Source organism: Pelodiscus sinensis, chromosome 3 (assembly GCF_052426305.1).
Source record: "Pelodiscus sinensis isolate ZL-2025 chromosome 3, ASM5242630v1, whole genome shotgun sequence".
Lineage (NCBI taxonomy): Eukaryota > Metazoa > Chordata > Testudines > Trionychidae > Pelodiscus > Pelodiscus sinensis.
Genome location: NC_143054.1, coordinates 121,993,076 through 122,007,349, shown reverse-complemented (window position 1 = coordinate 122,007,349; position 14,274 = coordinate 121,993,076). Strand labels below are relative to the sequence as shown.

Below are 14,274 nucleotides of genomic sequence, written 5' to 3'. Positions count from 1 at the left end.
ACTTTATTACATTTAATAAAGATTAATCTGAAATATTTTAGATGATTGATCTACTCAACTGAATTGATAATTAAAAATCTCACTTCCTTTCATAATGCTTCATGAGTGAAGATACTGTATAATAGAGGGGGAAACAAAAGAAAACCTTTGTGTTCCTTTGGATTAGAAGGTTTTAATTTTGTGCATACACTAAGGCTTTGTCTAGACTATGGAATTTTTCTGGGATACCTCCCATTTAGGGAACGTGTCTGCTCGTCTGCTTTTTTTTTTTTGCAAAAGAGCAGACACGCTCTTTCGGAAGCCCTGTCTTCCTCCTTCCACGAGGAAGAAGGGCTCTTTTGAAAGAGGAGGATTTCCTGAAATCTGGTCCAGTGTAGATGGGCCAAATTTCGGCAAAGCCTCTTCCGAAAAAACTATTGGAAAAAGGTAGGCAAATTGCGGAGCACATTTTGGGTACCTTTTTCCAATAGATTATTGTTGTCTAGACATAGCCTAAGTGAGCATATTTTCAGGGATGCAAAAATCATCTCTGTAACTGGAACATTTTAGCAAACCGATACCACTTCCGCTCCATGATAAGAATGTCCCAACTTGATAACTAGATTTTTATTCCACTATTCCCACTGCCCCCCAAAACAGTAGTATTCACTGGTGTCAACAAGGCTAATTCTCATTTTCCAGTCCCTGTAAGCTTATACGGAAGATCAGAAGTTTTATAAACATCTTTAAAGGCAAGTTTATGCAATAGGATCAGTCTCAGCTTGACTTGTCTGGCAAGCAGTAAGTCTACAAAGCATTTAAATAAGTTACATTTATAAGCATTCTTTACTAAAACATGCCAGCTGGTTTACATATGCACTCACTATGAAATATTAAGCAAAGGCATCTTAAAAACCAGACGCCCACATTCCCTAAAAGTTGTATTATTTCACAGGTCAGTCTTGGACAGGAATAACCATGTAAATACGCTTATCTATATATAGATCATGTGACTTTTCTTAATTTGCCATAAATTCAAGAGAATGGAAAAAACTACAAGTCACTAACTACTGATTATACACTTAAAACAAGGACCAAAAGAATCTCAGCACTGAAGGTCAAAACCTCTTTGGCAGAGGAAGGTCAGTTCCCCGAAGTCCAATTTCAACTTTGGAAATCCATCATTATTAGACAAAATACTCTAAACCATACTCCATATAATCTCCAAATATAAATGAGGTGAACCGGCTTGCTGTATGTAAAACTGCTTCCTTTAATTATGGCTACAGTTGCTTTATTTCATGTGGCACTTCTCAAAATAAATAAATAAATAAATAAATAAATCATACTGATTTTTTTTTGGGGGGGGGGGGGGGGAGAGAAGAAAACTGACTCATGCTCCACATATGCAAACTTTTGTTTCTCTCTCCTTTGAAAAAACCAGAAACATTTTAGGAATTGGAAAAAATACAGCACTAAGCAAAAAAAACCCTCCTCCCATAAAACAAAGGGATATTCAAACATTAGCACCAAATATTGTCAATAGCCAGAAGAAGCACATAATGCACCTGAATTACAATGAACACATGAACATACTTTTGTTAAAAACCTAAGTAGCATGGGGTGGAAACAGACCAATTCAAACACCTAGGCTATGTCTCCACTGCCCGTTTTGCACAAAAAATATGCAAATGAGACAAAGCATGGAATATTGCCACACCTCATTTGCATAATTGAGGCTCCATTTTTTGCGCCAAAAAACCCTTTTGCGCAAGAGCCGTTCTTCCTCATTCTTTTCAGGAAGAACGACTCTTGTGCAAGAGGGGGGTTTTGCACAAAAACAGAACCTTATTAATTATGCAAATGAGGCACAGTGATATTCCACGCTTTGCTTCATTTGCATATTTTTTCCGCAACAAAACGGGGACCGTGTAGACATGGCCCTAAAGAGCTGGGAAAATGGCACAGTTCATCCAAGCACAATTTCAAAAGCATTCAGTGAATCTACTGAAACATATTGAATGTTTATAAACAATCCCAAGGAGAAGAAAATACAAATAGGGCTAAGTCAGCCCATGATTCAGTCACGAACTTTAATAAAACCATGATTTCACACTAGGTTTTTGTTAATTTATCATAAAAGTTGCCAGTGAAAACATATAGGCTTAAGTACAAAACATCAAGATAATTATACACTTCCTATATTTTCATAAGAATTGCTTCTTAAGTTAGATATAAAGAAAAAATAACCATAACATCTGTAAAAAATAATATCATTTTCTATTAAAGCAGCATCAAACATACCTATTTTCCTTCATTCTTAGCTTCATTTCTCTCTGGATTTGGTCCCCATCCAATGTAACTACTTTGCTGTTAATTCTAATAGGTTAGGGAGTGTTATTGACAGGTAATATCTACTTTCTAGACAAAAGTACATTGATTTAGGTGCCAAATCATCTATGTCTCAGCACTAAGTTGCACCCAACTAGAAATCAATCCCTTCCAAATAATCTCTCTCTACTGATGAAAAGTGCCACGACTACTCTAATGACAAAATAAATTAAAATTGAGTATGCAATCATTTTTTTACCCGCTGGAATTCTACTCACTCTAAAAAATATGAAAGAAAAAAAGAGAAAGTGAGAGGAGAAAGTATTTCAGTGCACTTAATGTTTCCTAAACCTTCAAGGAAAGTACCCACAAAGATTAGGGTATGTTGTTTAGTATTCCCCAGCTTTTGCACCAGAAATCTAAAACTTAATTCTGCATGGAACCCTTCACTTACCTCAAACTATGAACTTTCAAAATACAAAAGTCAATTATTAATTGAGATTCTTTGAGCTCAAAGTTTACCAGCTCAGGACTTTACTTTTTAACATACACTTTCAACTAATATTCAGATCTGTAATGCACAGAGATATTTGGAGCCATTTATCAGAAATGATGCTACTATTGAAACAGCAGCATTCTTCCCTTGTGAGTCAGTACTGAACTGAACTTATGCCTAAATCAGAATAGCTGGTGGTGTTACCTTGTAGGCAAGACATTAATTTGGCACCATCTCTGTTGTAGAATCCAAATATTCCAGTACAGTTTTTGGAAGAGATGGGATTTTAGTACCTGATGTTGAAACTGCCTATTTAGGTGGACAGTTTCAAATGGACAGAGTCTAAAGTCACATGTAATGTTGCCTGGTCCATTAAACAGCTAGCAATTTCCATACCAATTGTGACTACTTTTCATTGGTGATGGACACTACTTGTTTATGAATAATTTGTAGAACTTTTGCAACATATACTTTAAGATCCTCAAGAAGGAGAGAAATCCCTATTTGAGTTATTCCAGTGGCACTGGACCTAGGATATTTGAGATACAAGATAGGTGAAGTACTATTTTTTAATGCAGGAGTGGGGAATCTTTAATGCAGGAGTGGGGGGGCCACTGACCCACAGAAAATCAGTCAGGGGCTACACACAAATGAACGAGAAAAAAATCCACCATCAAAACCCCCTCACTGACATGGCCCTTGACTGAAAAGGAGAAAGACATTCCCCACATTCCTCTCACACACCCGAGCCTGGGGTGGGGCCAGGCTAATAGATTTTGTGTGCTCCAGCCCTGTGGGGAAGGTGAGGGGGAGGGGCTGAAAGAGAGGGAGATGGTCAAGCACCAACACAGGCTCCCCAATGCTGGGGGAGAGCCTCAAGCCTCAGAGGCTAGATCCAGGCAAACCGGGGGCTGCATCCAGCTCCCAGGCCTTAGGTTCCCCACCCATTTTAATGGGATAACTTCTGTTGGCAAAAAAGCTTTTCTTCAGATCTGGGAAAGGTGTTCAGAGTGTCAGTGCTAAATAACTGCTTATTTGTTTCATTCATAAAGCACATGTTGCTAAATGAAGGTGGGCAGTTAACACCTTTACAGTCATAAGACAAAGGAGTGGTAGTGAGTTAAAGACTGTTGTAATGAGCCGTAAGTCTTTATTCATTTTATGATTTTTTATATCCATCAGAGTTTGAATTTAATTTCTCAGGCTCATCTCTTCACAGTGATGCACAGGTTTCCTTTGTGGGCAAGAACTGAGAGGTCAGATATACAATAATCATTTTGTGAAAAGTGTTTACCCACAGACAGCATGCTGATTTTGTCTTTTATAATTTTTCGATGCAAGTACATTTGAGAATGTAGCAACTATCAGGTTTCATTCACCAGGCATGTAATGCACTGGATGAGGTACACGATACGTTGTAATAAACATGTGTAGGACTCCAGCGATCTTGATGGGTTCAATAAAGTTATCCAAAAGAAGCTAATCCAATTAAACATACTTTGTCTCTGTATTGTTTACAGAGCATAGCTAAAAGGCCTTTGAAAAATAAATTTCTTTAATGCCAAAGTTAATCAAGTCTGGTAGATGAATGCCAGATACTTATTGTATCCCCTTCCCCTGTCTAATCAACAGGAAAAACATTTGAATGCTGTATCTATTGTACAGTAAATTACTCACACACCTATCATTCTGAACTTTCAGCAAATGTAATCTATTTATGACCATCTTAATTTAAAAATAGATTGTGATTCTTGGACTCTTCTTTTGTGCTTTTTCTCCTTTCAACATGCTGCAGTCTTTGGAGAGGGGAGGAAAAGGGAAGCAATCAGAATGAAATAAAATCTGGAAGTATCTGAATATGGAAGCTATTACAGCACAGGTACAACTGGAATATTTACCTTATTTTGCAAGGAGCTTAGCTCCAGGGAGAAATGCTTTCCCAACAGATGACATTGAAACACAAATCTGGGTGACCCATTTACCATATATAGTTTAAAACATACATTGAGTGAAATCTTGTCACGTGAATCAAATTTGTGGACTCAAAGAGAGGGAGTGTCTGAACAGCCATGCTGACATAAGCTTATAAAAGAAATAGGAAGAAGCAGCTGCCTATCATTGAACTTCCCTCAGTACCTGAAGCTACAAAAAACTGAAAATGATGGGTTGATACCAACTCAGTTACCACCATGTTAACTGCTTATTTGTTTGTTCCATGGCATGAGCTGAACTGGCAGCTTTCATACTTACTTGTAGGATACAGAGGCAAGGAAAAAAAAAAACCTGTGGTGACAATACTAATGAAATGCTTTTGGTTCTAACGGGTTGTTAAGAAGCACAGATAGACAAGAGGACTGAGCTGAAATAATATTAGGCACCAGAAAAAAGTATTTGTTCAAAAATGTCAAACAACGCATAAGATTTGCTTTAAGAATGTAAAATAATGTTCAGACTGAGGAAGTATAAGTTTATCCACACCAAAACACTAGATTTCTACCACAAGAGAAGCTTGTACAATGTATTATTTCATTGTGGACATAAAAAGTATACCAATGCTTTGTAGTTTGCTAATTCACAGTTAATATACTCATACATATTTGTCAGTCTATACTGATAAAGTTCAGATCCTAACAGTACCATTTGTGAAAGACTAATTAAAGTTTTTTGGCTAAGTCAGTTAATTTTGGATTGCCTAACAAACAAGTTTTCTATGCCACATTTAAAATCTCAAAGAAATTTCTGATTTGCAGATCTCCCAATATATTCAAAATTCCTGAGATTAAAATAAATCCTATTGTCAGCCACTTTTTATACCATCACCTTATACTCATGTACATTATTGAACTAAATAACCAGTAGCTATTAATTCAATTAATGTATCACTTAATACAATTAATACATGTTAAGACTTTATACTAGAAAATAATTTATCCCATATTCTAATTAAATTATCCCTTAAAAAAAAAACTTTATTTCAGTAAGTTCAATGGAAATTCTTTATCCAATTACCATATTTTTACAGAAAAATACACTAATTTGTATTAGCATTTTCAAAGAAATGCTTCTCCTGAGTCAGATTTGTTGACCAGCTTTTTCCCTTGTGGTTGTAATAAATAACCAATTTTAATAAATGGAAGAGAAAGGGCCCATTATCCTTCAAAATACAAAATCATAAGATGATTTAAGTCAGTATTCACACCCCAGTTGTGTTCATTTATTAGCAGCTTTTCCTAAACAAGTTCTGCAAGCATAATAGATCAGAAGACTTTGAAACTCTACCTTATTTTGTACAATACCCAATCTAAATTTCTTCACTTTGTAAATTACACCTTAAATTAAATTGATCTATTGGAGCTCATTTTCTAGGTCTTACTTAGTATATTACTTAGTATATTCACACACAACATGCACAAACTACTAAAATATATAAGTATTATTGTTTAGGATGTCAATTTTAACTACTTGTACAACTTTACAAATGGCAAACAGGGACTTTTAGAGGACTCTGGATTAAAGCCAATTACTGACAAGCAGGCATCTCTCAAGTCATGCTATTTGTGCTCTCAAAGTAAAATAGCAGCAATCAATGCTGATACTTAAAGCTAAAAACTGTCACTGCTATGAATCTTTCTTTTGAGAGGGCATAAAAAGAAAGGACTTAAAAGTATGGGGTTATTTTTCCTTTCTAATGTTTTAATAGTTAGCCACCACCTGCACTGCATAACTGCATGCTACATTAAATAGCTGCTACAAGAACAAATACGTACTGACACGTTTAAACAAGCAAGAGTACAGGAAAAAATACAGGTATAACATTTAAAATTTTACAGCATTTCCAAATAGAACCTTGAACAAAACTTACCCCGGATTCTGTTCTTCCAACAACAGAAAACCACATTTTGATCTCTGGGATTATATATCCTTAAAAAAACCCTGCAACAAACAGTTCTCTGCTTCCTTCTCAGCCCTCAGCAACCAACACTACAGTATGCTGGATTTTTCAAGACACCCATCAAGATAATTCTGAACTGGATGCTATGACACTGTATGGCATTTATCAACACTAGCTATAACTAATACAATATTCAGACTCTTACGTAATCGCTTATGCGGCTCTGACTTTCATTTACTTTAAGAGCTTTATTCAACTTTGAAAACTGCTAGAAAAACAAAAAGGGAATCTCTTGTGCAAGAGACAAAAAATACTCCAAATTAAACACAGGAAGTAATGTGCTGGCCCACAGATGGGTAACAAGTCACATGTTAAACACCTCCCTCCCCCAAGTGATATTTTTAAAGTAAACTGCATGCACATACTACTTCCAAATCATCTGGATTTCATAAAATGTAACCACAATGTGGTTGGAGATTTAGGCAGCTTTTAACATCACAACATCTTTCAGGGTTAGAGCAGCCAAGTTCTGCACACAACCTCAAAAATCAGTACTGCCACTGATGCCCAACCACTCCCATCGTCCTAAAAATCAATGCCCTTTCAGAGCAATTCAAGACAATTACAAAGGGCTTTTCTACAGAAAAATATGCAACATTATAATAATGGTAGAACAGCAGTTAGACTTTCTAAAAAACACCACTTGACAATCTGTATAGTTGAAGCTTTTTAACCAGAACACAATTATTGAAAATTTTAGAAGAAGAAGTTGCAAGATATTTTTCTTAACTCAAAATCATTTTGATAACCTCTTCCAAGTACAAAACATATGTTTAATTACTAACATTTGTTTTCATTCATTGCACAAGCACGCTTGTTTTGTGGTGTCTCCAAAGCTATGTTGACTTAAACATGCTGTTGGTTTACAATGCAAAATTATACAAACTTGTTGAAGGGCAGGGCCAATTGTGAATCATATTTATAGTTGTCAGAATAAGCCAAAAATTAAAACATTAAAATTGGAAAAGAGAAGCTGTTAATATTCTAGACCTCTGATTAAGTGGAAAGAGACCAAATATTCGGTTTCTCACATAGTGCATATATGTTGTCATTCTTATGTTTTCTGTGTCATGCCTTAACTTAGCATTTGGGTTTGTGATCCCTTGTACTACAAACTCCATCATAAGCACAAGTAGGTGCAGCAAATTTCAGTGGAATTTCTGTTACTTTTCCTTACAACTTTAGGTTTGACCTGAACAGACTATCCTTTGAGATGACAGAATTCCTTCTTCAGGAGGAAGTGACAAAAGTACACCACTAAAGTCTTAATGTTTTTACTAGGGATGTAACCAGTAATCATCACCCTTATCAGGTGAGGCTGAACCAGTAACCAGTTAACTAGAGCCCTGGCAAGGCTGGTGCACTCCCTGCCTGACGTGGGTGGGGGAGCTTCTCCAGCTCAGCCTGTCACCCATGGCATAGTGTGACCTAGTCAGAGCAGCCCCTTGCATCAGTGCAACCTGGCCTAAGCAGCCCCCTGCCCACGGCATGGGGGGAGACCACTCCATCCCAGCCAGGCCCACCATAATGCAGACAAGGGGCCACTTCACGCAAGCCGGGCTCTCTGGCACCTACCCTGTGGTTAAATGTAATGTTTAATTGGTTAACTGATTAAGCAGGATTTTATATCCTTAGTTTGCTTGGGGGAAAGTTTTGCAAGTTTTTCATTATGACTCCTTGACTTCCATGGATTTTAACTGAGATGGTACAACACTGCCTTCCTTCCTTTATAGCACAAAATGAGTGTAATTTTTTGTCAATCAAGTCAGAAAGAGAGCAGTATTCATAATTTAAACTTAAGCATTGGAAGTATAAAGTATCTCCAACAGAATAAATTGATACTCCTGTTATACTGAACAGTGCCATCTATTGACCAATCATTGTAAAATACTCCTACCATTTCAAGGCCCAAAAGTTCCCTGTATTACAACAACCCACTTCAGGCACAGAGAAAGGTCTTAATTTGTTAGAAAAGTACTTGACTTTCAAATAATAATGTGAAATTTATATTTTATTCTGATTCTGAAGAGAAATACTGCAACAATTTAGCAAAAATGTTAACAACGGTGCACAAATGCAACCAAATTAATTCCGTTCAGATGACATCTAAATCTTTAGATACTTCATACATTTAAGAATTTCATTTTACAGCATAATTATTTTGTTTACACCAGGCAAATTTCAACCCATAAGATCTTTCTCACGCCTTGTTTTCTCCAGGGAAAAAAAAACAAAAACCCACTTCCCTCACCACCCCCATCCTAGAATTTCATTTTCTATATAAATGAAAAGGTAAGTAACAGAAAATGAGAAGTTAAATTCACTACTGTAGCTTCTCAGATATAATGTGCCTACTCTGAATTGCTCTTTTGTACACAGCCTGCTTGTACGCTTTTTGTAACTTAATACTTTTATAATGCATGAAAACTACAAAACCAGCTCTAATAAGCAATTCTCTGTTTTGAGCAACCACTTGAAAAATCTCTCTTGATATTTCTAGGGTAATTTGATTCAGCATCCAGTGAAAGACAATGCAGCCAATAAACAACTGATTTCTTATAGTCACAATACAGATTTCACTGTTCCCGTCAAATATTCCCTTCAAACAGCTGAGTGAAAAAAGATTTTCTACATCTCCCTAGATTATTTTTAAAAATTACAGGATAAGGGGATAGATCTTCTGCTTCTTACTAATTTCCACATAATTTTTTTTTTAGTATGAACTTTTTAAAATGTATTCTGACACGATCAGTTGTGCACTGCTGCTGTAAGTTAGGAAGAATATGCTTGCAGTTAAAATGAGACAGGGAAGTCAGTTCCAGTGGAAACTGAAGTTCCCCCCCCATCTCATATCCCTGCTCCTCCTTACACGAGAAAGATTTGTTCATGAACTATTATGACTTACCATTGATTTAATAAACTACAGTAAAACTCTAGTTGTTCGGCATCCAGTGGTCTGACACTCCGATAGTCTGGCACCAGCTGGAACCCGGAAGTGCTCTGGCCAGCCGGACAATTGGAGATACTCTGCCCCCAGCTTCGCCAAGTCCGAAGCTGGTCAGTTTCACGTTGAAGCAGCGGGGGACTTGGGGAAGTCATGGGGCAGAGCAGCTGGGGAGCTGCCCACACTGCACCTTCCGTGCTGACGCCCCCCTCCCCCGACACGTCATAGTCCCCCTTCCGGTACTCCGGCATATCCAATAATCCGGCACCCCCTGGCTCCCAAAGGTGCTGGATTATCGGAAGTTTACTGTAGTTCCATTTCACATTTCTAACTCCATCTCAATTGAAATTCAGTTGACAGTCAGAAGTCTGATGTGCAGATAAACTGGGATACTCTGAATACTCATGTATGATTAGTCTTTCAGATTACTACTGCACTACATGCCAAAAGCACAAACTTAAAATTTTTAGTTTCCAGTTAGATTTTGAAATTTTCTTGTAATCACAAAATGATTAGCTGTATACTACTGAACCCTTCCCCCTCATCTACAGATGGCAGGAACAGAATATTAAAAAATACAAAATAATACAGTCACCACCACCACAACAAGCAGGAACACATTCTGAAATATACACCTTTAAGAAAAATCATTACAAGTATTCAATCATGTCTGATAGCTCACAAGCCATCAAATATCTTTAATATGTAAACTTGCTGGGACAGGAGACTTAACTGTTTTGACACAGGTCATCTACTACACAGCAGAAAGACACTGTCTCATCTATTTATACATGGTCTCATGACTGAGGCTACTGGACCCCACAATTATTAATAAATAAATTACACTAATAATACGCTGAAAATCAAGAGAATGTTGTGTCTGATATGTAAAACTCATAGAATAAACAGACCTAACCAATAGGTAGAGCCCTCCATCTGGTGGCTAGAATTATATGTGCATTCTTTATGTTACCACAGTTAAGACAAATCAATAGCTAGTATCACAAAGATCAATAAGGTGAAAAAACAAAATTAAAATAATCCAAGCACCTAATTTCAATGCAATGCACAAAACAATAAGGTCTTGTTCTTCACTACAGAGAACAAACAGAAATTCCATTTACATACTTTAATCTTATTTTTCTAAGAACTCATTTTTGAACTTTAATGCATACCAAAAATATAACACTTGCATAAAAATGCTCATTAATTACGCCTTGTCCTAAAGGGTTTGCAACTTTTTAGCAGTAAATCTCTCTCTTTTTTTTTCATACTCAGATCAAAATATTCAAATACAAAGGGATGATACCATCAATTTTTAACTTAAAACAAATATACTAACAATTACTGTGATTTGGTCAATATTATTATTCCTCTTTCTTTGTTAGTATTCTGTGCATTTTGTAGACCAGCATTTCATAGCCAGGACTAAATATAGTGTGCAATATACACCTTCCCTAGATGCTTAAGGAAATATTTATTCCAAAATAAGTAGAAAGTATTGCTTGACAATTTTACTGCAATATGTTTTCATACCTTAGCAGCAACAATGCTTAGGCCCATTCCATTTTGTTTCTTTAATGTTACTGTGATGATTTCAGGTTCTTTCCTCAAAGGCTGAGCCTAACAATTGGGGAAGGGGTGGGGTGGGGGAGGGGGGGAGAGAAAAATCAGACAAACAAGTCAGTCTGCATTAACAGCAAAACTTAAGTTTGAAGATTTCTGCATAAAATAGTCTAAATCAATAAAACACTCAATAACGAATGATTGACTGGACTACCTGTTGACACACAAAGTTCCTTTTACAAATCATTTTCACTTTAACACGTGTAAATATTTATTTATTCATTCAGACAGTCAGTATTTAGACAGAGGATATTAGTATTACATCTGTACTCAAATCACTGCCAAAGGAGAGGTCAAAGTCTACCTAAAAACTTGGTGCGTCATATGATTTGATTATCAAGATACAAGAAAGAATGAGTTTATAAACAATTCCCAAATTGAGGTCTCAGAGATTTACAATTATAAAATGATTTAACAAAAATAAACATTGAAAACTAGTTAAATCACATTGTGATAACTGTGCACATTGAACTTTTAGGTTTTTTTCACCCAATCTTTAGATATTAAAATTCATGTGAAAAAATACGGAGGCAATTAATTTAAAGAGCAGATTAAAACTTTTAAATACTTTGCAAAAAAAGTATGTGAGATACTGAAGTTTGAAAAAAATTGCCTATGGATATTTGCAGTAGGTAACTGTCAGTTTTTTCTAATGGTGCCAATTCCCTGTTAATATTGTAGTGTCACCTACATTACCTAAGTATACAAAGCCCTACGTAAGTGTCCAAATGAAGCAAAACCCTGTCACTGTGTTGCATAAGAAAAAAAAAAAGTTACACGGCTTTCAAAAACAAAAAAAGGAAACACCATTGTAGTTAAGTTAAAAAATTTTTAAAAGCAAGGAAATTTTAAGCTAAGTTCTACTCTAGCACTGTTGTGTCAAAGACTGCAGAGAAACAGAAGTCTGCTCTTCTTTTATTTGATAGTTTTTCCACTGATCTAAATTGGAATACAATCATGCTTCAAGTATATTAAAAAGATGGAGAACAGACCCTTGGAATAGCTCCATTAGTGTTAACTATGTCACAGAGATACACCATCTAATAATTGGTAGAGATCCAGTCCCAAGACAAGTCAACCAGTCTATCATCCTTTTTAAGATCTTTGTGACCACTCTTGGAGGGGTAGCAAGACCAAACAGTAACATTTTGTACTAATAAAGCAATTGCTATGAATAAAGTGAAGATTAAGCTGATGAAAGTGTCATACTGTAAGTCTCTGATAGGTCCACTGACATGAGTTCATTTCCTGGAGAACTCAGAGACACAGAGGAAGACAATCTTCACCCTGACTTTTGTTTTCTTCATCCACCCCCTACAACCTTTTCAGTGCACACAGCCCAGATTCCACCAGAGGGGTTTTTTTCCCCACAATGAGGAATATGGAGTAGACCTTTGTGGCGCAGTGGGGATGCTGTCTGCCCTGTAACCCGGTGTCCCCCTGGGCTGTGATGCAATTCCCACTGACTCACCCAAATGCATATTAACCCCGACACCTAGGCTCAGCCTCCCAGGGAGAGAGACAAAGGGAAGAAGGCGGAAAGGGCCTGGCTGCAGCTAGCCACTCTAAACCAGCCCTTCAGTGCCACCCAGAGTGCATGGCCCAGTGTTCCGGCAGTGACTGAAAGGACCCAAGGCTCCTGCTGCCATTGTGGGAACCCTAGGCACTTTTAAACTGGTAGGCCTCAGACCAGCTGTCTCCTTTGCCTGAAGCTGTAGGTGGGCCCGGCACAGGGGTGGGCAATAATTTTTCTTCCGGGGGCCACTTCAGAAATTTCTGAGCCGCACAGGAAGGGGCGGGGCATCAAAAGTAATGGGGGCATTGCCAAGATACTTCTGAGCTCCCTGCCCCCAGACAATGATTGGTCTGGGGGTGAGGGAGTGCCTCTCCCCACCCCACCCCTAAGTCCCCCCTAGGTGCCCATGTCCCTGGCGTGAGAGGAGGCTTTGCGTGCTCCCCTGCCCCATGGCCAATTAGGGCAGGAGGAGGCTTCACACACTCCTGGGGGCAGCGGAGTAGCAGGGCCCCCGTGAGCCGGATCCACCCGCTTGGCAGGCTGGATCCCACCCGCGGAGGCCCTTTTGCCCACCCTTGGCCTGGCATCAGTTGTATTAATGAGGTATCCCCACAAAACCATTTTAGGCCCAAGGCAGGATGGATCTCAATATCTGAATTGAAAGGAGATTTTTTTTCTTTACTAACCAAATATTTGGTATGGTTTTGAAGGGGCTAAAGGTTCTTTACAATATTGCAACCTGAATATTGCAGTTTCAACAAAACAATTGCAAGTGAAGCTCCTAAAGGCATTTTGGAAATCCTGTCTAATGAAGATTTCTACCATCCTGTCCGCAGGGTCTAAGGAAACCAATCACCCTCTTATCAGGAACTGCCATTTTCTTTGAAGGGATGCCATTGCTCCATCAGACTTAGAAACGCTGAGGAAAAAAGCCAACTCCCCATGAGCACTGGTTCCTGCCTGCCCACCTCCCCTCCCCCCCCCATGGCTGTGTCTAGACTGCATCCCTTTTCTGTAAAAGGGATGCAAATTAGACACATCGCAATTGCAAACGAAGCGGGGATTTAAATCTCCCCCCCGCTTCATTTGCATAAACATGGCTGCCGCTTTTTTCCGGCTCGGAGCTTTGCTAGAAAAAAGCGCCAGTCTAGACGCAGATCTTTCGGAAAATAAACCCTTTTCCGAAAGATCCCTTATTCCTCTTAAAATAAGGAAAAGGGTTTATTTTCCAAAAGATCCACGTCTAGACTGGCGCTTTTTTCCAACAAGGCTCCAAGCTGGAAAAAAGCGGCAGCCATGTTTATGCAAATGAAGCGGGGGGGATTTAAATCCCCGCTTCATTTGCAATTGCAATGTGTCTAATTTGCATCCCTTTTACAGAAAAGGGATGCAGTCTAGACATAGCCCATGTGTAAATATGTAACCACTGA

At 37.9% G+C, this 14,274-nt stretch overlaps 1 protein-coding gene across 23 annotated transcripts in view; it reads right to left on the bottom strand.

Annotated features, from left to right (window-relative positions):
- Positions 1–14,274, bottom strand: part of AFDN (afadin, adherens junction formation factor) — a 208,357-nt gene that overhangs the window by 40,906 nt on the left and 153,177 nt on the right. For all 23 annotated transcript variants that reach the window (XR_016349228.1, XM_089777349.1, XM_089777341.1 and 20 more), the window contains one exon: positions 11,239–11,325. Coding sequence is in view for 22 of the 23 variants with exons in the window: in XM_089777349.1 (XP_089633475.1) it covers positions 11,239–11,325 (87 nt within the window). In the remaining variant the exon portion in view is untranslated. The remainder of the gene's footprint in view (positions 1–11,238; positions 11,326–14,274) is intronic.